Source organism: Lipophrys pholis (assembly GCF_963383615.2).
Source record: "Lipophrys pholis genome assembly, chromosome: 13".
Lineage (NCBI taxonomy): Eukaryota > Metazoa > Chordata > Actinopteri > Blenniiformes > Blenniidae > Lipophrys > Lipophrys pholis.
In genome coordinates this window covers 17,410,969-17,435,897 of record NC_137632.1, presented here as the reverse complement: position 1 = coordinate 17,435,897, position 24,929 = coordinate 17,410,969, and the positions used below count along the sequence as shown (strand labels likewise).

At 42.6% G+C, this 24,929-nt stretch overlaps 1 protein-coding gene across 2 annotated transcripts; it reads right to left on the bottom strand.

Annotated features, from left to right (window-relative positions):
- Positions 1–1,189: 1,189 nt before the first annotated feature.
- On the bottom strand, positions 1,190–22,456 carry ranbp2 (RAN binding protein 2). 2 transcript variants are annotated; one of them, XM_080478798.1, is made up of 30 exons: positions 22,333–22,456; positions 21,233–21,300; positions 20,918–21,029; positions 19,382–19,534; positions 18,997–19,227; positions 18,672–18,814; positions 18,381–18,576; positions 18,143–18,283; positions 16,468–16,627; positions 16,189–16,370; positions 15,843–16,033; positions 15,326–15,449; positions 14,699–14,860; positions 14,219–14,356; positions 13,604–13,735; positions 13,219–13,443; positions 13,039–13,122; positions 12,771–12,909; positions 12,587–12,681; positions 8,020–12,493; positions 7,465–7,542; positions 6,228–6,404; positions 5,476–5,562; positions 4,974–5,149; positions 4,348–4,891; positions 3,970–4,059; positions 3,705–3,853; positions 3,337–3,610; positions 2,793–3,148; positions 1,190–2,245 (listed from the first exon to the last, which is right to left on the bottom strand). In XM_080478798.1, the coding sequence occupies exons 1-30, from the start codon at positions 22,402–22,404 to the stop codon at positions 1,940–1,942; spliced, it is 9,459 nt and encodes a 3,152-aa protein (XP_080334924.1). In that variant the 5' UTR covers positions 22,405–22,456; the 3' UTR covers positions 1,190–1,939. The 2 variants fall into 2 exon arrangements, with proteins under 2 accessions (XP_080334924.1, XP_080334925.1); XM_080478799.1 differs by lacking the exon at positions 7,465–7,542.
- Between the last annotated feature and the right edge of the window lie 2,473 nt (positions 22,457–24,929).

The following is a 24,929-nucleotide window of genomic DNA, read 5'->3' as shown; positions in this document are numbered from 1 at the left end:
TCGCTGTTCTAATTTATGTTTGATCCTGTGGATGTTTCTCACAAAAATTCCATTACCTTATCAGACCAAATGAATAATTTTTTTAAATTTTTTTTTACAAAGGCTTTATTTTGTAAATGTAACATGTAGGCCTATTCAAAAAACAAAACAAAACAAAACATCTTACACTTTAAAAACAGAGATTAGAATATTATATGCATACAGATTCAACTCAAATTGAATCACGCACATGCAGGTAGTTTTTATTCAATTTCTAGCAAATATTCTTATATATCTTAACAGGCTCGAAGTGCTGCGTCACAATTTAGCCTGAAGACAGAGAGGACAAAAATGTTTTCCACACACTGCATGAAAAATGAGCTCAAGTTGAGTAAATGACTGTTCACATGATGGTGATTGACATCTGGTTTCAGTCTCTGGCCGTTTTAAAATTTGAGAAGCTTTGCAGTGGCATCACAAATCACGATGACCAGAAATACTGAGACGGCGCTGAGAAGTCGGCATTCACCGTCAAGCCAAATAGGCCAATATAGAATCAATGTACTAAACAGACATTTCAAAACTCTCATGTTTAAAAGAAAAAGTCGCACAGTAACTTAACATGTATGTTTTCCAGGACTGATACAGAAACCTGTCGGTGAGAAAAGGGAAATGCTGTGTAACTTTCCAGCAGTGTTTTGTGCAAACAGTCAAGAGAATATTGAAACGGATCAAATCGAGTATATACAGAAAGTAAAGCAACACACGTACTCCTGAGTGCGATCAACATTTGCCACAAGTTGATCGAAGGCTTCCCGAGGTGGTCAACTTCAGACAGAACTGGACAAGACAATGTAGAGTCAGAGGACAAACAGGAACCAGGAACAGACACACACAGCTTCTGCGATGAAGCACAGAATGAGAAAGCATCTCACCGATGTCCCACATTCTGCACTTCGTCTTGTGGACCACCCAGTCTCCAGTTGAGGACTGAATATAGAAACTTCACAGGACTCTGAGCAAAAAGATCCCAAACGTCCAACTGTCAAAACCAGGGAACATTTCACTATGAAGTGTCATGGCAACACCTGTGCACTTCTAGAACGTGTATGAATAATAAAAACAGCAGACTTAATCGACCAAAACACAGAGTGGAAAAAAAACATCATTTCATTCTCATGTGCTACATAATGAAAGAAACATCAAATATGCAGTAATTACTTGTAAAGCAACTTTATTTTTCATTAATCAGCAGATTATTCCAGCACAATTTTCTAGAGATAATCTCAAACTATACACGGGATGGGTCACTCTTGTAAAATTCAAATCAATGTAATCATCCGGCTGCCCTCCGCTCACAGGGAAACATAGTGCCAGGTGGGAAAGTTGAATGTCCCAATATCTGCTCTGTTAAGTCAATGTGCATCATGAAGCCACCGGGGGGCGCTCTGCAGAGGATCGTACACAGAGGCAGCATTTCTGGAAAGGCAGGGGAACAGTAATAAACCAGCCGGTGCAACTAAATAACAACCTCGCCTTTAAACACGGTGAAGATTGCTTAAAAAAAAAAAAAAAAAAAAAGGAAAAAAAAAAGGGGGGGGGGGGGGGGGGGGCTCATGAAGAGGACCAGCACAGTCAAATCAAGCACATGCAAGACAAAGGGAACACAAACACATTTAAAAAATAGTGAATTTACAGTTATACACCCAAAATAACTGAAACGTTACAGACAGATGATAAGATGAAAGTACAAAAGTGCACATTTGCTCCACGACACCGTGCTCCTCGTTTGTGACGACATGAAAAAACAGCGGCGCTGCACTTCTCTGTGGCCAGAGGTCCTGACCGTGATGTGCCCAGTGACTGAGGACTTGGCTACAGCGGGAGGAGACTCACTGCTTTTCCAGGACTGAGCTGAACCTAAACCCCGCCGTGAATTCTGAGGTCAACATATGAAGAGTTATAGCTGTCCGCAGTCTGTGACGACCAGTTTCTTTGTGGGAACGCCCCCCTTGGTGCCCAGCTCTCCCATCTGTTGCACCACATCCATGCCGTCCCGGACCCAGCCGAAAGCCACGTGCTTGAAGTCCAGATGTTCGGCTTTCTTCAGGGTGATGAAGAACTGGGAGTTGTTGGTATCGCGTCCCCGGTTAGCCATCGACAGGATGCCCGGGCCCGTGTGTCGCACGTCAAAGTTTTCGTCCTCGAACTTGCTGCCGTAGATGGACTTGCCTCCTGTGCCATCCTTCTTGGTGAGGTCTCCACCCTGAGGCGCCAAAGGAAAACACGTTAGGGACTTCACAGGGAGATCGGCTATTGAGAACATCCATTATTCCTTACCTGTGATACGACATTGATTTCATTGTCTGACGTACACTGATCAGCCTCTACATTATGACCACCTGACTGCTCCGTGGCAAAGTAATCCAACACACAACACTGACACCTTTTTATCAGAAGCAGCAATACTTGGCAGCAGTTTGAGTGATGGAAAGTCCTGTTGGATCAGACTGCCTGGCTCGGTCTTCACTCTATACTGTTGATGGATACTGAGCACTGAAGACTGCCAATGCCAAAGTGCAGTTTTGGGAAATCTCTGACCCAGTCTGCCATCAGTCCCAATGTGGCAATTTTAAAACTTGCCCAAATCCTTAGATATTTTCTTGTCTCATACTACTAAAGCTGATGTGTAACTAACTAATATTTCTGTAGCTGAACATCTGGATACAAAATCCAAAGACATTTGGTGACATCACTTCGGTTCTGTGTGAATTTTTCACATGTGGGCGGCGATCTGAAGGTATTTTGCTGACCTGACACATGAAGTCTGGGATGACTCTGTGGAAGATGGAGTCCCGCAGCCCAAAGCCTTTCTCTCCGGTACACAGAGCCCTGAAGTTCTCTGCCGTCTTGGGGACAATGTGAGCGAACAGCTCGATAGTGACGGTGCCCAGCGGCTGCTCGTCGGCACACACTTTGAGAAACACTCGAGGGTTTGTGTCTCTGGAGTGCTCCTGAACTCTGGACATCTGTGGCGAGAAGACGAATGAGGGGTCATCGCCACTCTGGCTTATCCGGCTCTGACACTCGCAGAAGATTTTTTTGAAGGACTCGGCGATCTCCGGGGTTTTGAACTTGGCTGCCAGCTGTTCCACCGCGCCGTCGCCATCTGGTGAACAGAAAGGCAGAGATAAGTGACCACCAGAGAAGCTGCGCGGCTGATAAACAACTTAAATCTCACTGAGAACAGAGCGAGACCAGTGCAATTCAATAACCTTGCATTTGATCGCCAACATATAGCTTATCAATTGGCACACGCCTGCGGGCTTCGTGTCTCGGGTGGACCTGACGGTGTACCTGAGTAGTCTGTGGCTGTCCACAGCAGCGCGTTGGCCGAGGCGTTCATGGGCTTCAGCTCCATTGCTGGTGAGATGGTGTGATTGGCACACACCCTCAGCACTTGCTCTCTCCTCATCAGGATTCGGTAGAAATGCTTGCTTGGGTGAAAGAGGATTTTGAGGTCGCCGATGCCGCGCTCCTTCCACTGGCCGAGGTCGCGGTCCCATCGATAGAGCTTGGCACGCTCTTTAAACAGGATCTCCTCATCCTCCTCTCCGGACTTGGTCTCAACCTGAGAGGCAAATCAAAGCATCAGGATGAGGAGGGGCCTTCAGGATGGAAACTAACTAATGTTGATGTCTGAAAAATAAGTCAGTTCACAGTACCTCAGGTAGCGACACGATTGGCTCAAAGTGAATATCCACATTATTTGTATCCTCATCTTCATCACTTCCATCTCCATTGTTTTTTGGTGCAGAGGATAGTGCAGTCCCAAACACTGACGCTCCGGCATTCGCCCATGAGAAATTAGAGTCTTCATTTTGAAAACAAAACACAAAAACAATGCTTATCATGACATCTTTTTTGGGGGGCGGGTGGGGGGTGTTATGTTTAACTAACAATGCCAGGGGGAAAACTGTCGACACTGACCTTTTTCCCCAAATGCAAATCCGTCTGTGGTTTTGGCCAGGTCGGCGAAAGAAAAGCCTCCCAGCGAGTCAAATCCAAAAGAGGACAAGTCTGCACAGAGAAATAAAAGGTATTAAATACTGATAATGCAGTTTGTAATACCTGTGTATAGATGGACAGTCTGTGGTAGTAGCTTAGGAAATCTATTTTCTGGATACTATGACATTTAAGTTCAGTTGTTGTTGTGTCTTTTTTGAGTAAAGGTACATTTAATTTTGTTACAGAACTCAGACACCCTCTCATTGTACTCACAACTTCCAGTAAATTACTTTAGTTACATGAGACTGGAGTTACATTTTCCACTAAATATCCTATTTTCTAGTAGAGTTAGTTCTGCACCTTGACTGGTAGTTGTAGTAGTGGAGGTGTTGGCCTCAGTCCTGACGATAGACACAGGTTCTGGGCTCTTCTTAGTTGACAAGTCAATGGGGGAGCTGCTACTGCGAGTTTCACTTGGAGTTTCATTCTGAGTCTCTGCTGGCTGGTCTGAGGTCTGTACATCCAGATCTGATGTGCTGCCTGGAGCCTCTGCAGTGCTGGACGATGCTTCAACAGCAGTGCTGGACGACGGGCTGGATGACGCTTCAACAGCAGTGCTGGACGACAGGCTGGACGATGCTTCAACAGCAGTGCTGGAAGACAGGCCGTATGACGCTTCAACAGCAGTGCTGGACGACGGGCTGGATGACGCTTCAACAGCAGTGCTGGACGACGGGCTGGATGACGCTTCAACAGTAGTGCTGGACGACAGGCTGGATGACGCTTCAACAGTAGTGCTGGACGACAGGTTGGATGACGCTTCAACAGTAGTGCTGGACGACAGGTTGGATGACGCTTCAACAGCAGTGCTGGACAGGGGCTCAGATCTATTGAACTGAGCAACCTGATAAAAATGAAACTCAGGTTATTCCTTGACTATGTGGAATACATTAGATCTGTACAATGAGAAGAGCCTTGCAACATACCAGCTCTTCCTGTGCTTTGAGGACTTCAGTCTCAAAGTCTTCTGGTTTGTCGTGGTCTGTGTCGCTGTCTGTGGTGCTCAGGCCACAGAAGAAGGTTGGTGGAAGCTGGAGGCTCTTGGCCTTCTTCTCCTCCTCTGGTGTTGGCTTCTTCTCCCACACCACTTGGCAGTCTGGCTCTGAATGAAGGATGCACACGTTCAGAAGGAAAAGATTACTGTCAAATACACATTCTAATGATTAAAATGTGAAATGGATCATTTCCTGTGGAAACAAACTGGAAAAAATACAGACTTGACTTTTCTCTTTTGCCCACCCATCAGTTATTAATGCGGCCATCTTGTGGCACTAAGAGCAGGTCTATCCTGGTCTATGCTAGAGGGGCCAAGGTAGTGAATGTGTACTTTGGAGGTCTCCCAACACCAAAGTGTCACGTTTGTTAATATAACCAATCAAGCAACATGCACTCAGTAAATGAGCTACATATCTTACATGGAATACATACCATCAGCGCAAGCTGCAGCCCTTTTCACTGCAGGGTCGGGGTACAGCTTTCCATTCAAGGCTTTCACTGCCGACTCGTAGTCTTCATCTGAAAAATAAAGGTCATCACACATTTCCCTTAAATTATGTCTCCATTAGCTTAGAAAGAAGGAAAATCTGACTGTCCCCATAAATAAAGACCTTACACAGTGCGAGGGCACACGGGAAAAAGGAAACATTTTGTTTATTGAACTACAATATTCCTACTTTTCCCATACATGATACATCTATTCATAAATGTAATGAGACACCTGCATTTGACCGATGTCACTAAAAACCCACCGTTAGTTTTCTAATGAGCGATTTTACAGTAACGAGTACCCAATTTTGATTTGCACATTTTTGGGGTTATTTATTTTCTAAATGTAATTGCTGTCAAACAGCTTTACCTTCACTTTAATGCTTTGAAAAACACTGTAGAGAGATACTATGAAGGCTTTGACTACTTGCAGCTTCGTGACCTACTTTTTATGAGCGATGCTATTTGTGCATGGGAAAAGTGATGCGTGTTCCTGGCGCACTCTTCAACCAAATATATATTCCATATGACTTAGTGTGTGCCGTCAAATATACATGTAATAGGAAATGGAGTCTGATAGACAAAAATGCCCAAAATGACTGGCATCAAAACATTAATGTACATGACTAAATGTTGACTGAGCATTATATAAATCGTCGTGTGCTACAAAAGGCATGTTCTGTCCACGGTCTCACCATCAGCTTGATCATCACTGGTGTAGCCCGGCTCATTCTGGTAGCAGAAGAACGTGAGAGGCAGCAGAAGTTCCCTGGCTAAAGCTGCTTGCTCAGCTGTGGGCTCCTTGACAAACACAACTTCCACCTCGGAGTCCTCATTCGATCCTGCACTACCTGTTTCTGCCTGAGCGGAACCTGTCACAGACAGACAGAGAGAGAAATGTGACAATTAGGTTGAGAGGGAAGTACTTGCATGAATAATCCAAGAGGAAGCCGATTCTATTGCTTTTATAACCACGGGTGTTAGAATCACACGCACATACAGTATACTCACACAAACAAGTCATGCACAGCAATCAAAAAAAACAAAAAAACAACGACAAACATGCGCCCCAGTTACCACAGTGAGTCAAAAAAACGTTGTTTTAAAAGACTGTTTCTCTGTTCATTATATTTAACGTTGTAGAGCTGTTACAGCACGCCACAGGAATGAAATATTAAGCAGGGAAAATACCTGAGCACCCCTAATTAGCCTTTGCTGAGGTACACATCATCAGCACAAGTCAGAGCAGACAGGAGAATTACGTTTCGCGCTGTTGCTACACATCCAGCACTAAAAATGGTACATGTGACGTCTGCACAGCCCATTTCTCTCGGGCTCACCTTTCATGAGACATTTGCTTCCTGTTGCTATTCAAAACCCGGGCTGGAAGCCCACCTGGTTATCAACCAGCTGAATGTACATACAGTAATAACATTGCTCTCATTTCTTTTTTGAATAATACTGATGGGGGTCAATCTTAATAAGATTCATAAGAGAAAGTCTATACGTAAATAAGACCTTTATAAAAAAGTGAAATGGCATTTACAACTAAAACATTAAACTAACAGGTTGTAGTCTGAAAAGAAAAGACAAGATAGCATTTGGACAACTGAATAAAGATGGCTATAAAATCATTTGATTCTTTACACACTGCTCCAATTTAAACTCTGATAATTACACAACTGGGGAAAAAAAACCCCTCAGACTTAGTTTTCTAATTATAAAGTTGTGTTTCTGTGCAAAACACAAGTCTTGTGAAAATTGTGGCAATCTAGCTATTATGATGACAGAATCCTTCACACTGGACATGCAACACATTAGTTTGACTGTTGGTTTCACTCCGTGCATCCAGGTTATTTCTCTCTAGTAGTAGTAAGGGTCAGCCAGGTGACAGCTGAGAAGTGTTAACACACACCGCAGTGATTAGAGTACCTGGGGTTTCAAATTGGGTGGTGGATGTGCTGGTCCAAAAAGCCATTGGGTTATCTTTGAAAAGCCTAAAATCCAGCCCTAAAGGATGATGGGTTGTTGAGTGAAGAGAAACTAATTGTGAGGCTGGTATCATTAACAGAAAACAATGCCAAAGTCGTTTCAAATGGAAAATACTGAGAATAGTGCAACTAAAGTATAGCAAAACATTCTGTATAACGTATGTATTAAGTGTGTACTACATATTCACTGAAAACTAATGCTGATAATTTTCTTTTTATGTATGTAGTATATATGTGTATATAAATTTGGTTGGATCTTAAAAAAGCATGTTTGAGCAACATAAATGAAAACTAATGGGATCAGCAATTTTCTTTTTTTTTAATGCAGTTTGAGAGAAAAATCAAGATGGGTTTGGACCAACTATGATGATGATGAGCAATGAGATGCAACATGACAATGGAACATGACAACGGAGTAAGGATAAAATGAAAAGTGACAGTTGTGATACCCATTCAAAAATAGAAAATAAGAAATGCTGTAAGGGTTTTTTCTTACCTTTCTCTGGGATTTTGAAAGCAGGGGAAGCTGCAAGCGAAGCCTTGGCTGGACATCCAGATTCTTTGGCTTTCAAAGTCGGTGACTTCTCATTTTCAGAGTAAGATTTAGGAGAGCCAAAAATCTTCTGGAGGCTATCAGTGCCAAATACAAACTTCGGGGGGGACACTACAGTCTTTGTGGGGTTGACAGGACTCGGAGGCCCAGCAGTAGACAGCCTAACATCAGCAGCTGGTTCTGTTCTTTCTTTTGTCGTCTCCTCCAGAACTGCTATGGCTGCTTTCCCACATATAGCCGTAGAGGCCTCTGGAGATTCAGTCGCTCCACTGTCTTGCGGTGCAGCAGCTCTTGATGTGACTGGAGCCATAAGCTCTTTTTTATCTTGCGCAATCCTGGCCTCTTCAAAGACCTGCTTGAATGTATTGGCAGTGTCCTGCAGTTTAAATCTCACAGCCAGCTGTTCAATTTTACCCTCTCCTTCTTCAGTAAAGTCCATGGCACTCCAGACCCAGGCCTTCTCTGCACCCTTCATTGGTTCCAGTTTCATGGCCGTTGTGATCCAGTGGTTGGCACAGATCTTCAGCACCTGGTCTCGCCTCATGATCAGCCTCACTCGTTTGGTTTCAAAGTTCTGCAGTATCTTGAGATCTCCAATACCCCTCTCCTTCCACTGTCCCAGTTCCTTATCATAACGATACAGTTTTGCTCTGTAACTAAAGACCACTCGTTCATTTTCCTCTCCTGTGGAAATTTCCACCAAGTCAGGCAGAGGTACGACTGGCTCAAAGTACTGTCCATCTCGGTCTTCATCCTGGGTCACATCCTGCTCGTCATCAGTCCCCACTGAGGCTCTGCTCTGGTTAAGCTTAGCAGGAGACTTTGAGGGACTGATGCCAGGTTGGAAGCTGAAGTTGAAGCCACCAGTGGATTCTCCAAAGCGGAAAAGGTTCTTTCTCAGTGGGCTGCTGGCAAGGGGTGAGGCATAGACTGATGAGTTCGCAGTATCATCTAAAGCTTCTTCTCTGAGGTCATAGTTATCCCACTCCAGGGTGGGACCAGTTGTTTCTCCATGAGGTTTGATGACAAGGCCTGAAATGTCAGTGGTCGTTGTGATGTCTACCTGGGAATCATCGTCCTTGATCTTCGTTTTCTCATCTGTCAAAAACGATTTTAAATCTTTTAAACCAGACTTCATTTCCTCTGCTTTCTTGATAAGGTGAGCTGTTCTGCCAGTGTCAACCAGCTTGTGGGGAGTTTGTAGTGGAATATCCAAGAGCAGCCTTTGACATTCTTCAAACTTTTGTTTAAACTCCTCTGCAAGTTCAGGGCTTTTAAACTTGGCAGCCAACTGTTCAAGATTCGCATCTCCATCTGAAAAGTCATTGGCCAGCCACATCCATGCCTTGTCTGAGCCTGCGAGTGGCTTGAGGTTCATGGTGGTGGTGATCCAGTGGTTGGCACACACCTTCAGAACTTGTTCTCTTCTCATCAGCACCCTTAATCGACCATTAGTGTTGTTTTTTAGGAATTTGAGGACTCCCACGCCACGTTCCTTCCACTGACTGGTGTCGGCATCAAACCTGAAGAGTTTGACACGCTGGGCATAGAGAACCTGTTCATCCTCTTCCCCCGTTACCAGATCCACCTTGTCAGGCATTTGGACCACCGGTTCAAACTGGATATCATCATTTTCTTCGGTTTTATACATCTCATCATCTTCGAATTCATTTGGGCCATCTGGCTTGGTTGGGGTTGCCTGCAATGATGAGAATACCTGCTCACCAGCTCTAGAGAAACCTTTGAAATCAGGATCTTGCTCACCAAACTGATAGTCTCCCCCGGTGGTTTTTGCCAAATCTGCAAAGCTGAATGCATTCGATTTGTCAGAAAATAATGGATTTTGAGCTAGCTCCGATTCGCTTACTGATGATACAGACACACTTTCTTTCTCTTTGTGTTTGTCAGCTATACTTTTGAGAAAACTGGAGGCGGAACCTGATGGGGTTTGAATGTCAGTTGACTCCGATTCCTTTTCAGGTTCCTGAATGCCAAACTTGAAGCCACCAGTTGGCATGGGCATCGAGAAAGAGAATCCAGAGGAATTAGTGGTACTAGCTGCAGTCTGTGGAGCCTCAAACTTGAAAGATGCAGCAGAAACTTTTTCTTTGTTTTGACCAAACTGAAAAGCGCTGCTTGCTCCAAAAGGCATTGTAAATCCAGTGGCTTCCGGCTGGCTGGATGAACTCTTAGACCCAAAGGAGAAGCTGAAGGTAGAAGCTGACGAAGCAGTGCTACTTGTGCTTTTAGCATTGGGATTTGGGGTCTGACAGGCTGCACATACATCAGCAGATATATTATTCCGCACCAAACAAATCTCACAATCCCATTCTCCATCCTTTTTGCCGAACATGACTTCGAGAGAGGGCTTCTCCCTTGGTGCTTGGCAGGCCATGCATTCTACAGCTGATGCATCATTTTTGATGAGACAGGCTTTACAATCCCACTGCCCATCTTTCTTTGCATAACCAGTCCCTAGTTCTGACATTGGTGGCAAATTTGAAGCCATTGGAACCGCTTTCGATTCAGGAGATGGGTTTGGGCTTTGACAGGAGACACATTTTTTAGCCGATGCCTCATTTCTTACTTCACATACATCACAGTCCCATTGTCCAGGCTTCTTGGCAAACAACGCAGCAAATCCAGAATCAACAGACACACTTGGCTGTGAAACAGGTAGATCTGTAGCTGGTGCAGATTGTGCTGTGGCAGGAGGATTATCTGAGATTTTAGGTGCCTTACAAGAAACGCAATTGTTTGCGGAGGCCTCATTTTCTGTAGAGCATTTATCACAGTTCCATTGAGCTGGCTTCTTGCCAAACTGAGCTCCAAAACCACCGAGGGCACTGCCACTAGTCTCAGCAGGTTTTGAGGAGCTGATGCCAAATGTAAATGAAGAGGGAGCTGAAGATCCAAACGTACCAAATCCAGAAAAGGTGGAACCAGAACTACTTGGTTTTGATGAATCTGTACCAAATTTGAAAGTGAATGGACCGGCCTTATTTCCAGCAGAAGCCTGAAGGTCTGGCTTTGATGAAGACTTAGGGTTGGCGCTGTTACACGCGACACACTGCATATGTGTAGGTTGATTTGTTACATAGCACACAGTGCATTCCCATTCCCCTTCTTTAAGTGCAAACTGAGCTGCCAATGATTCCGAGTTTCTCGAGCTATCCACTTTCCTCTCCTGTTGAGTGGGCTTTTCAGGTGATTTGCACACAACTTTCTGGGCTTCCTCAAACTTGGCTTTGAAAAGTGATGCCTCATCCACAGTTTTGAAGCGTATGGCAAGCTGTTCAGGCTTCGGCTCCTCGTCTGCATAGTCAATGGCATTCCACACCCATGATTTGTCAGAGCCAGCATTTGGTTTCAGCAGCATATCTCCGGTGATGTAGTGGTTTGCACAGATCTTAAGGACCTGTTCCCTTCTCATTAGGAGCCGGACCTTGCCTTTAGTGCTGTGTTTCAGGATTTTTACATTGCCAATGCCTCGCTCCTTCCATTCTTTTGTTTCTGTGTCAAATCGAAACAGCTTTGCCCTGTTGCAAAACATTTCCTCCTCCTCTTCCTCGCCAGTTTTCACATCTACTTTATCAGGAAGAGGTACAATTGGTTCAAAGTGAGGCCCGTCTTCATCCTCTTCAACATGAGTGCTGTCATTGTCACTCTCCACTGCTCTTTCCTGCTCTGCTGCAGACTGATTTACTCCAAATACCGGGGCGGTAATATCCCCAAATTTGAAAGGCTGCTCTCCCTTCCCAAACAGATTACCAGTGGCAGTGTTCGGTGCAGGATCAAGAAAAGAGAAGCTTGTCGCAGTTTTGTTGCCAAAGGTGAAGAGGCCTGCCTGGCCGGAAGGCTGCTCCTGAGCTAAAGGCTTCTCTGGGACATCGGTTTTTGCAGGAATATCAGACGTGAGGAGACCAAGCAAACTTTCATTGCGCTTGGCTTGGGAGGACGAGAAAGTAAAATCTCCATCATTCGATTTAAAGTTAGAGTTGAATTTGAAAGCAGCTGATGGTGTAGACTGAGAAACTGGACCTGCACCGAAGCTCGGAACTCTTGGGACTTCAGCAGGAGCCTGTTGGCTAAAGGAAAGCTTCCCAAAGTCTGCAGGCTTCCCCTCGATGCTCTTTGGTGTCTGAGCAGGGACTACTGATGGCTTGGTGAAGTAACCAGGCTCAGGCAAGGGGGGGTTGGTAGTTTGCTGGGAGACATTTTGGCTATAATATTCTTCACCATAGGGGGAAAGAAGACTTGTTGCAGGTGATTCAAACCGAAGAGGGCCACCAAAGACTTGCTCTTGAGGAGGGTAGATGCAGGCTGGAGCTGTTTGTAATGGAGGTGTGTGAGTAGGCTGCTGGTAGGCATACATATGCTGCTGAGGTGGCATGCGGTTCACACCATACATTGGGCCCTGTATAAGGAAAAGTAAGATTATTATCTCTACTTGAATACATCCTGAGAGAATGTTTTATCCAACACATTTATCTAAATCATCAACAATTACCTTGGTCGGAGTTACATTTGCAGCTGGCCGCAAGAGATACTGAGAGTTATAAGCTGGAGACTGGTTGTAGTATCCAGAGGGCCCGGTGGTAGCAACTTCAAAGAATAAAAGTTACAGTAAATTGTCTGTGTAAAATACTTGTAGAAACAGAGTAAAATATGTGAACTCGGCATAGCATCTTCACCTGTTAATGGGGCCCCATGGTAAGACTGGACAGGGTTAAAAGATTCCTGGAGGCCCTCAGCCCCGTAGGACTCTCCATACATCTTATGAGGAGAGCCTGTAGTCCCTGACGAGTTGTGTCTCAGGTCATGAACTTCATTCTGCAAAACAGGGATTGATTGAGAGGTGGTTCAATTTGGCTCATCCATGTCAAGCACAACACACAAGCATTAGTGGAATCAATTCTAGATAGATGAGAATTACATTAAATTGTATTCAAGTTTTCTGACCTTGAGGGCCTCGACCTGCTGACATAACATTTGAAGGAGATTTTTCTGGTCCTCTACCCAATGAGGAGGCGTCTTGGGAGAAATCTGAAGAGAAGGAGTGGATCAATGGAGAAAATTCTAAGTTGGTACATAAAAAAAAAAAAATCGGTCATATGTGGACCAATGATGATCTAGACTCACCAGTCTTTTGGAAGGAGAGACTATGCTTTTGTTAGGAGAGGGAGTAGAAAACTTAATGTGGGATATGGTTGCACTGGGTTCCGTGAGATTTGTAGGACTGGAGAGAGTTGGTCCTCCAACACCCTCCTTCTCCTCATCCTCTTCATCTATGGCCTCTCCAGTCTCCCCCAGCTGCTGATTTACATCATTCAGGAGATCAACCACCTCCTCCATGGACACGGGCAGCTGGAATACAAAGAGTATGTCGTGACCACAAAGATCTGTTTAAGTGCAAAAACTTCTCAGCATGTCAATACAACAAAAATTACAGTACAGTACAATAATTGCAAAAATTGAAGTTGCAAGTTTTGTTGTTGAGATTAGAAGATTGCAAATTCAAATTTACCTTTTCAATGTCATCAGCATTGGCACAGTAGATCTTCTTCAGGTAGGTCCTAAACTTTTTAAGAAACGTGATGCACCTGTCTTGAGTTTCTTCCACCCCGTTGCTGGCCTCCTCTGAAAGCCGTTGATATATCTACGAAGAAAGCACCATGAATTTTTAAAAAACCAAGACGGTAACCGTGTGGGGGAAGCAGTCAGTACCTTGGACACAACGCACCATCAACTCAGTTCAATACAAATTCAAACAGTTTTGGAAATATAAAAATTCAACTTGGACAAATTGATTCAGACAATTTCAATCATTATAACCACTTCTACCAAACCACTGAGAATTGGACCTAAAATTGCATCAAAACATTTTTTTTTTTTTGATTTATCAAAACTTGTGGGTGTTTCCCAACCTGGGGTATGGGTCACCAGAAATCACAGGGCGGGAGCTGCAGTTTGGATTGCTTTGAGGTTCGCAAAAATAATTCGAAAAAACGTTTTGAGTCACAATGACGTTTTGGCAAAACAGAGGTCATCTAAGAACTTCCAAGAGGGAAAAAAGGTAGTGAACCAATGTTTGGAAAGAAACGAGTTGGAAGCCGTCTCACTACGTGTTTGTATGATCCACCTGCGCTAGATGCCAAATCGAAGACATGTTATTGATGGTTTCCAGTGTAGCAATAGCCTCTTCTGTTCTTCCTTCAATGTCTAGGAGAGCTGAATAGGCTATTTTTGCTTCCTCTTCAAAACCTTTCACTGCAGAAATCTGAAAAGTAACACAATCATGCAAAAATTGTTAGGGTATGTGGTACATAAAGCCAGTTCTACTACAAATGTTGCTTTGACAGGGACTGAGGGATTCATATTTGTAATTTACAGAATAAAAAAATGTGTGGGTTGTTAGACAACAGTTTGGGTCTCCAATGTATATTTAACATCATGCTTGCTTTCAGAAATGTTAATTTAATCAACAATCCCACTAAATATAACCACTATGAAAAGCCACAGTTGTGGATACAAAATATCAAAGACTCAAAAACCATTTAAGATTACCATTTAAACATCAACATTTCTTCATGGAAAATGAAAACACAACAGTAGTACAAACCTGAATGTCTTTGGATGGAAAGTGTATAAAGAGAGGCTCAAGGGGTTCGGGTATACTCCGTCTATTTTTGACTTTCTCCAGTAGTGGGAGGACCACCTTCCAGTAATGGACACTGCGGCCAACGTACTCCTTCTGGTCGTAGTACGAGTTGATTCCATCACCCTGGGTTATTAAACAGGCAGATATTTAGATGTCAGAGGCATCTGTGGCACTTTGTATCCTTGTGCCAAGTGTTAGCATAGGCCCTGTGAGTCAGTTGGCACATGTGGCTGTTCTGACATACCAAACTTTACACTGGGACACATTTGTAGTATGAATGACAAACAGCAACAGGTGTGAAGACGTGCATCTGCACTGGATCTGGCAAAAGTTCCCAGACTTCATTTTAACCATCAGTGTAACTAGTTATAGTTTTGTTTTCCCTTAAGTGCGTTTTCCATCTAAAATCAATGACGCTGTACAAAGTCCAGCCCCACGGCCAACCAGGGCCCCCAGTCTAATTTTACATCATTTAAAAAGTCAAAATCCTTTCACTGCTTTCAGAAGTAAACAACACAAAGTTCAAAAGCTGAAGTTTGTAAATTGCGTTTTTTGATAACGACTGAGTGCATCAGTTTGTGTGTTTACCGTCTGGCTGAGACTCTGAGCCCAGTGGATGGCCATTGCTGGTTGAAGCCCATTTTTCTCTCCGGCCCTCAGCGTGTTCAACCCATGCTGCACGATCATCCGCAGCTTGGCCGACATGCCAGGACTGTAAAAGGACAGATGTCATGCACTGAATAAATCAACAACAGCCAACATAAAAACTCCATGTTGTTAGTTGTAAAAATATCCTGTTTTGGTCTCTTACAGGAGCCAAACAAAAAATGGATCAACCTGAAATACTCTATTAAAAGCCGAGTGGCAAAACAGAAAAATCCAACAATCCTCTTTGAAAGACAAAGCTGGTACACATACAGGGGTCCAAATCGAAACTGAACCATTTGTTAGAGGAAATACCTTAAGTACTATATTGTGAGGAATCCCACAAAGATAAGCAATGAATTCTTAGACAAAGCCACCATACCTATGTCACATGTGGCCAGAGCACAATAGCTAATACTCTGGCACAAAAATGATGTTTGAGTGCAGTTAAAACACTCACGCTGCACGTTTGTGGATGAGACTGTAGATAGCATCCCACCACTCCCTCTGTCTGTCGGTGGTCAAAAGCCTCATGAGAGGCAAAGGGAGGCAGCGAGGTTCATAAAGCTGCTGCTGTTTCACACCACTATTGATCTTTGCCGTCTCCTGGAGCTGACAGTGGCTGCAGAACACTACACCATACAGAAACACCTGGAGTGAGGAAAAATAAGACGACAGAAATTTAGGTAACATAAGAAATGTAAAAGCTTGGGACATAAATTCGCTCCATGTAAAACAATTTTGGGATCAGCAAAAATACTTTTCATCCCATGTCACATGGACCATGTTGCATGATTCCCGTTTACCTCAAGATCCAGCAGGCAGATGGATTCTGGGGCATTCGTATTGAGTTTGGAGGTCTCGAGTGTGAGCCGGGGGAAGAGCTGCTGCAGCCAGTCTCGGACAGCAGGTCTTTGGGCCGACAGGGTCCACTGCAGACCCAACCAGCCAAGATGCTGCAGGTCACCAGCGTGAAGCAGGATAGAGCCTACAGACGAGGCAGCAAAATTATTAGTGTTCGACTGAAATGAAAGGAGGACACATTTTCTTGGATACAATATTCAAGCAATGAGATAGTTTTGTACCATTGTCGCATTTGGCCAGGTGAGAGATCTCTGGAGCCACCGAGCTAATGGAACGAATGTCATCATTAGCAATAAATGAGGATCCAGAAGATGCCTGGGGACCCCACAGGAGTTCAAACAGGGAGTCTTGACCACTCCGGTTCCCAAATGCCTCCACCACCTACACAGAGACAACATGCATATGTTTTAAAAAGAACATCTGATTTGTTGCTTATATTTTCAAAGTGATATAGGTCGCGTCCAAAGGATTGTTTGGAGTTCTGTTAGTGTAAATGCTTCAGCAGTGATCGAGAATTATGTCCCTTTTCAGGAGAGTAGTGCTTTCAGAATGTTTGGGAACCTTGGGGGTGGGGCCTCGAGTGTTAAACATTTCTGATTGGATGACTGCCCTCTGCATCCATTTCACGTCGCATTTAAACACTAAATCAATAATAATAATAAATCATAAACTGGAGGACTATAGGAGGGAAACACCTTGATACTACAGTTACAATACAATAAAGGATTTTAAAAATGGTATCAGTTGTACTTCCCTCAGGTTTAATCAATAAAAGCCATGTTAAACAAGAATGTCAAGCTCTCTATTGTTTTCATGGCTTCATTGTTGCAGGACTTTAGTCTCGTTCACTCGCACGCTCGGTACATCCATACAGAAGCACGGGTGTCATCCCAGGATCAGTGTTGCAAAACTCTGCTGTTCTATCATGGGGTGACACAACTACTTCAGCGACAAGTGATGTCAGCTTGAGATTTAAAAGATACTTGAGGTTTACACCAAGCTGCTTTACAACCATAACAGATTTAAAGAAAACTAGAAAACTAATCTGTATAACAAAGACAAAAAACACGTTGGGCTTCTTTGAGGTCAGTCAACATGCTTAAAATACCCTGTTTGATAACCAAACCACCCCCAATAAACCAAAAAAGAACTTGAACAGCTCCCAAATTAAACAATGGTGTCAATAATGCAGCGTCTGTATAGAAAACCGTAATATAAAAAAATAACTATTTCAAGCAACTAAAATGTGAAATGGCCCATTTGGGCTGGCAAATGTAAAAATTTTTCTTCAGTTCTTTTGAAAGTTAGCACTAGCGCTTTGACATGTTGTCGGCAGATTACAGACAATATTTCCGGTCGCCTCGATGGCAAGCCGTTTGAGAATTTATTCCATATCCATAAATGCTCAAAACGGCTTGCCATAAGCCTCTAATGTCTGCTCCCTTTGTGAGTGCAACAGCCACAAACAAATCAGCCGCTTGGGGATTACACTAGTATCGTATTATTCCTTGCAAAGTGCCACTTAATAGCCACTTGAAAAGCATTGGAACCAGATACTTTCATGAATTGGGGAAAAAAAAAAAAAAAAAAGAGAGACAAGACACAAAAAGACGTTGTGGCAAAACGGAACATTTGATCACTATAATCTACTGCACTACTAAGTACTTGATGGTGTGAGACGTTTTTGCAGAGAATCACCAAGTGGACCAGACCAGATCTTTTCTCTGCTCTTGCATTTGGTGGATCAGACAGGAAAATGGTAAAACAGTCTATGACTTTTAAATCAGCCAGTAAAATCAAGCAATACAGGTGCCACATAATTAGTGTATGTACTGTTCACTCTGCACGGGACTGCTGCAAGATTGTTTTATATTGAATAAGAACTCAAAGACAGACCTCTCTGATTAAAGCGGAGGAATCAGTGCTCAGGTTGAGCAACATGTGTCCAGCCTGGCTTTGTCGGTCGTTGGCTAGCAGCTCCAAAAGTTGTGGGGCAGACTGGTCTCTTTTGGTCATCTTTACCTTTGGTCTGGGGACCTGGCAGAAGAACAAACAAATCAATAAATGTCTTCCCAAAATAAATCCTAAATAAAACATGAGCTAGATACAGCAAGAGTAGAATTCTAACTTTTACCTGATATGCCAGTAGGTAGCACAGTGCAGCTAAGTCGATGATGGCCCTCCAGGTCTGTTGGTGATTCTGAGCCAATTTCAACAGCAATGTGGCTGCATGGAGGTAAAGGTGACCCTTCATTTCCACAAACACCTCACTGAGGTCGTCTGGGTGGCGACTTGCTACACTGCTCAGCGTCTGCATAGCTTGGTCAAAACTACAAAAATGCACAAAATATTTTTGCATTTCATTTCACTGATGCAGCTTTTTCCCCATAAAACATGCATATAAACACACTGGAGTTTGACTGACCCTTTGAATGCATCGAGGCTGGGCTGCATGCCGCTCTCAGACAGGGTGTTTCTCAGTAGGCCGCAGTGAGCCAACAGCAATTCTCTCTGCAGGCGCCGACTCATCTTCTCATTGCTTGAGACACTGGGCTGAGCAAGATACTCCTGAAACACAGGTCGTCGATTCTTTACTTGCTTTGACAGCTTAAGAGGCCTAAGATGACACTAGACCACCATTTGTGTGTGTTTAAATATATAAAATAATAATAATAATAACAAAAAAAACTGGCGCTATTAGATTAAGCATTTACAATGTACACTTCGGTCCTTTTAAAGTATGTGCTGACCTGCAAAGTGTTGACCACCACGGTGTACCAGTCCAAACTGTGACGCAAAATGCCCTTTTTCTCAGCTGCCAGACAATGTTTAACTGCTTCATCCAGACGGCCGTCCTGACAGAAGAGCTGAACCAACTTCACGTTCACATGGGCATCAGCTGGCCGTGCCCCCAGCTCAGCTTGAAGGAGATCAAAGAGCCGGTTCCAACCTTGCTGACCCTGCCGACTCAAGAGACGCTCCTGAATGGGATGGAGCACAAAAATGAGGTGGTCAAATATTATGCATCAGTTTAACTTGCAGCTACATATGAATGAGGAAGCTGCACATAAAGGGCAAGTTGAGATACTTGGCAGTTGACAAAGGCAGTGTGTGACAGGTGTGATTGGAGCTGACCTTTAGGTTAAAGACCGCAGGGTTTCCTGGCAAAAGCTTTGTAGCTTTCTCCACCCAAAACTCAGCTCTGCTGTCAGATTCCTCCTTACTGACAAGCAGCTCAGCCACCTTCAGCACCAGGTCCCTCTGGGTGGAGTTCAAGTCCACGGAGCGCTACAGAAACACAGAAGGCAAGAAGCATCAGCATCAATTTATTATTTTATGCTTTTGATTCATCTATAAGACATGGCTATTTAAAAAATATAATGGTGTGAAAAATGGCTACTTCCATTTATGGGTTCTTTCATTGAAGTATCAATGGATATGTTTAATAGAGTAGTCAATTATTGAGCCAGTTATTTTAACAGCATAAAACTTTCTGTAGTTGGTTTTATTGACTGAAGGATCCAAACATATACACAACTCTAAGAAATTGTTATTTCCCTGTTTAGTGAAAATAGAGTACAGATTTTGCACCCACATCCCCCTTACTCCCACACAGCGCTGATACAATTAAATGTAGACATTGATGCAGAAATTAACCTGCTCTTCACATTGTTTATTTAAAAAGAAAAAAAAAAACATTTTGGTGGATAAACAACCTGCTGAGGTTTAATATGGATTAAAACAATAAACACACATACACAAATTAGAGCTAACTAGTTCGATAGAACAAATGTATGTATCTTTATTATGAAATGATGTCACGTAGTCCCCATGTTGTCCAAATTGAACAAAAAATTGTTTGTACTGTTTCTTTTACTGACCTTATACTAACCTGAAGTTGCCCTTTGAGAGAATACATGCACATATTCGTACATTTCATACTTGCCTGTAGGGAAGAGTTTGTTTCAGTCTCATAAAATCAACAATAAGGATAATATTTAACCCAACAGCTCTGGTATCGAAATAATATCGGTATCGACAGATATCAAAATTCAGGTATCGGGATCGGAAGCAAAAAAAAAAAAACGTGCATCGCTATTTTCATGCTGCTAGTAAATTGGGGCTGAAAGAAATGGACGAATGCAAAACACGGAAAATAAGTCTCTGGTTCGCACTGTAATTTGAAGTGGAGTATCTCATATGGATACACGCCTGTTGCTGCCTTATTTCCCACAGACCGGTCTGGTGTTTTCAGAGAAGTTACTTTACGCGTTCTTTGATGCTGAATCCTCAGCTTGCTTGCTTGGGGCACGTCAGCCACCGAGAAGCTTCCACCGGCAAAAATGCCTTGAAATGGACACCAGAGGGAGAGCGAAGGGTCACATCACCCAGTGCTACAAGAAGAGCATCAATTTATTTTCTAATGAAACTCCACAGGTAATTGCTGATCACCACAATAACAATGAGCACAGTCACAGCACATATGGGTGTAATAACCACTCCCAACACAGGTATTTATAACCACTCAAAATACCCGTTTGGTTGCTTCGACAGAATTGATGCAGCAGCTGGACAGACTGTACCTGTATACGGATACTGTTTGACACAATCCACTCCATCAACTCAAGCACACTTGTTGCATACTATAAGCTTGGGGGTTGCTCACTCTACCTTGTAGCATCCAACTGCCTTGTTGACGTCTCCCTCTCTCTCGTAGAGCTGACCAAGGAATTTGTGTGCTTTGGGATCCCTCTCCTGGACTTTGAGATATTCTGACACATGTCTGAAAAAAGGTTGAGAGACAGGCAAGATGAAATATGGATAACAACGACAAGTCATAAGACATTTGGTAGAATGATAGTGGATTTTGCAGACATGCCGGGTTTTTTCAAAAAGCAATTCACACAACCAGTTACTTGTATCTATACATTCACACACTCAGTCACAATGGCAGCATGTAGACTACAGGGAAGATTGTTTTCTTACCTTTTTGCAAGTTCATATTCCTTTGCTTCGAAGTACAATTTAGCAAATAAAAATCCTTTAATGGGCCTCTGTTGAGAAGAAAAAACAACAGTTCAACTCTTTGCATGTTTAACCATATCAAGCATGATTGAAATTAATTCATAGTTAAATGTAAAGTGGTGTTATCCCAAATAAAAACATGCCATAAGTAATATGATGAAAATCCAACATTGCTGTGGGTGGGTGGGTGAGTGGTTGAGTGTGTGGGTGAATCCCCCCCCCCCCCAATACTACAAGATCAAGTGTTAGGATTTCTGTGGAACCATGTACTGATAAAACACTCTTATACTGGTGACAGTAAACGTCCATTGAATGTTCTGGAACTTTTCACTGACACGCTCCCTTACATACATACACACTCCCATGTGTTTTGCACAATCGTTTACATACAGGCTTGGCTATTTTGCAATTCCAATCTATATGATAAGCTGATCACATTCACACCAAACAACTAACATCAACCAAGACCTCAGGAATGGCGTTTTCCTTTTTGAAGGACGACTTGGAAAATTAAGAGGACTACTACTAGTCTCGTTAGCCTTTATGTTTAAAATATGAAGGTCCAAAGAGAGCAAGAAAAACAGGGACCGGGAATAACGGGACGTTGTAATTGTCACGAATCAGCCAACTTACGTATTTAACTTCATACTGAGCTGAATGGTGTGACTTAACGTGCAGCTCGTGAAGTTCAGAACGTTGGAGTGTTTTAGATGAACACCACACCACGTTTATTAGCGGGGTATTTCAAGCTGGTGAGGTTTGATCGAGGGCTGAAGCTGCCTGTGCCGGGGCTAGCTGCTGCTAGCACGGCTAAAGGATCAGACCGCGCGATTTCCAGCCTCAAGCGGGGAGAGTGCAGCGAGCTGGTGGGGGCCACTTCACAGACGTGACGAGGACCAAAACGGACGCCAGCCCTCTTAGAAATCACGCTAACCGACATTAGACCCCGGGGCGAGCGAAAACATGTGGTCCCGGTACGTCTCCTCACGCCGGTTGGCTGACACATGTCGAGCTAACATGATGGCAGCGGCACGTTAACGTTAGCGGCGGGCACAACTTACCTCTTTGAGTGAGGGAGAGGAGCTCTGAACCGAGGACACGTAGCGGTCCACTTCAATCTTACTGCGCCGCATGGCGACACAACGTCAAGCACTTCGAGCAGCGCATAGAAGATTAAGAATTCACTCTGGATGTTTTGTATATAAAAAAAAATGACATTAACACGGGCTTGTAGGCGCCTCCGGAGCGTTAACACCCATTGCGCAGTCTCATTACCGTCAAATGGCAGGGGGTCACGTGTACTCTTGAATCGGAGCGCTCAACCAATGAGAAGCGAAGCTGCCGCTGACGCACTTGCTTGAAGAAGGCGAGGCCTCTGACGCTCATGACCTCGCTAAATAAAATACACTCTAACGTCTCACATTTGCTCATGCTGCTGTAAAACGATTATTGAAATGAGAATTATTATATAATAACGATAGGTTTGCATTTCCAGAAGAAAATGCAAGTGTGAATGCTGAAGACTAAATAAAGCGGAAGGCCTTTCAGCATAATAATAATAATAATAATAATAATAATAATAATAATAATAATAATAATAATAATAATAATAATAATAATAATAATAATAATAATAATAAAGTTTTGGATCACAAATGTGTGAATGCCTCTCAGCATTTGCACAATACTAAAAAAGAAAAACAAATAATACCCTCCCTGGGAAAAAGTAATCATTTTCCAGTAGTGGACTTCAAAACCAAGCAAAGAATAACTTACTGCTACGTAAGATTCAGACATTGTTCTGTGAAAAAGAAAGAGGTTGTGATCTAAAAGGAAAGTTACATCTAAGAATTCCTAACGTGCGCACTACCTTGACAACTGTCTACATTACTAACCGTGGACGAAAAACTATGAAACAAATTGTGTGTGGAAATAAAACAAATATCAAAGATAATTCAGTTCAACAAAAGATGTAAAGAATTGATTCTCGCCAGGTACACTATGTAACAATGACTAAGAGGGTTGGTGTGTTTGTGGATAATGCTGTATTGAGAAATATATTGCAAATATTGGAGAAAAGCTTTAGTCATTGATGTTGGTTGTCTGAATGTAACAATAACACTGTTGACCGTTGATGCTATATTCAGAAAAATGTATTGTTCTAAAGAACTTAGCTATTGATAAAGATGCAAAGGGGTAGGTTACAATAAGTTTATACTTTTTCCTACTCCTTTTTGATCATGGAAATACAGATTAGCACATATCAAAGATAGATTATGTTATCCTTTCTACAATCATTTAATTGACTTAGATGTTTTTTCTTTTTTTATTGTTTGTTTTGTTTGTTGATCAAGTAATCAATCAATCATGCTCCAAAAACATTTCACAGAAATGGAAAAAGCTGTTTTAAAAACTGTTTCATAACCTTGAGCAATAAAACAAATATAGTATATATGTATATATTTGTATGTCAATAAACTGACTGACACGAACAACACATATACTACTACTACTTAAGTTTGATAACATATAGTACATGAATAAAATAACCCCCAGAACCATGAGGTCCGACCTTAGGATGAGGTCTAGTAAGTGTTCCCAGTGTCAGAAGAAACAAGGTGAAGCAACCTTGAGTTCCTACCCTCCTCACCTGTGGAACAGACTTCCTGCTGACACTCAGCTCTTTCAAATCAGGCCTTAAAACATTAATATTTGCTAAGGATTTCCATTAAACAATAAATTTCACAATTTATATTTTAATAAAACTTTTAGCTTATTCATTCTCCTTTTCATGTCTTTTGTAAATGTCTTCATTTTACGTATTTCCTTTATGTCTTTGTAAAGCACTGTGACTTGCCTTGTGTCCTAATGTGCTATATAAGCAGATTTGCCCTCCCTTTCATTAAAAATTGGATTAAATTTTTCAAAATATATTTGCACCCAGACGTGTGTCAATGATTAACTGCAGCATTATTTTGTGAGAGGCTAAATGCTCCAAAACAGTGACGCACAACCTGGTTCCTGCATATCTGTAAGTCCCTCATCTTCTTTCCTGGAGTGTCGGGCGCTGCAGCCAATCCCAGCTGACTTTGGGAGAGGCCACAGGGCAAACACAGAAAGACAGTCATACACACATCCCAGTGAAATCACATTGTCAAGTTCCTTAAATCTTGTATATTTATGTATTTTTCTTCTCTAAATGACTAAAATGTCAGTCCTCATTATAGATATCAAATCTACATTAAGTTGACCTTTTAATCCCTTAAATACCATATTTTAAATGTGATGTTATAATAGAAGACATCACAAGAAATGACTTTTTTCCAATATACTCCATAAAAAATACATGGATTTTTTTTTTTTTGGAGCAGGTTGGCATACGTCATTGCAAAATTATTTTTGACTCAATGAATCATTTGAATTTCATTTGAATTTGAATTTGAATTTCATTTGAATTATTTGACTTTGAATTTTTCCTCTGCCCTGAAACGCATATTTTCTCCTCCTTCCACTATAGAGATGCCACAGGCTCCGTTACAGTGATAAGAAAATCTAAACAATAATGTGTAGGATTTTTGCACACATTTTAGCATCTATGGACCTTTAAGCTGCGTTGCACTTTTGAAGAGGACCAAAAACATGACCACAGACACACAAT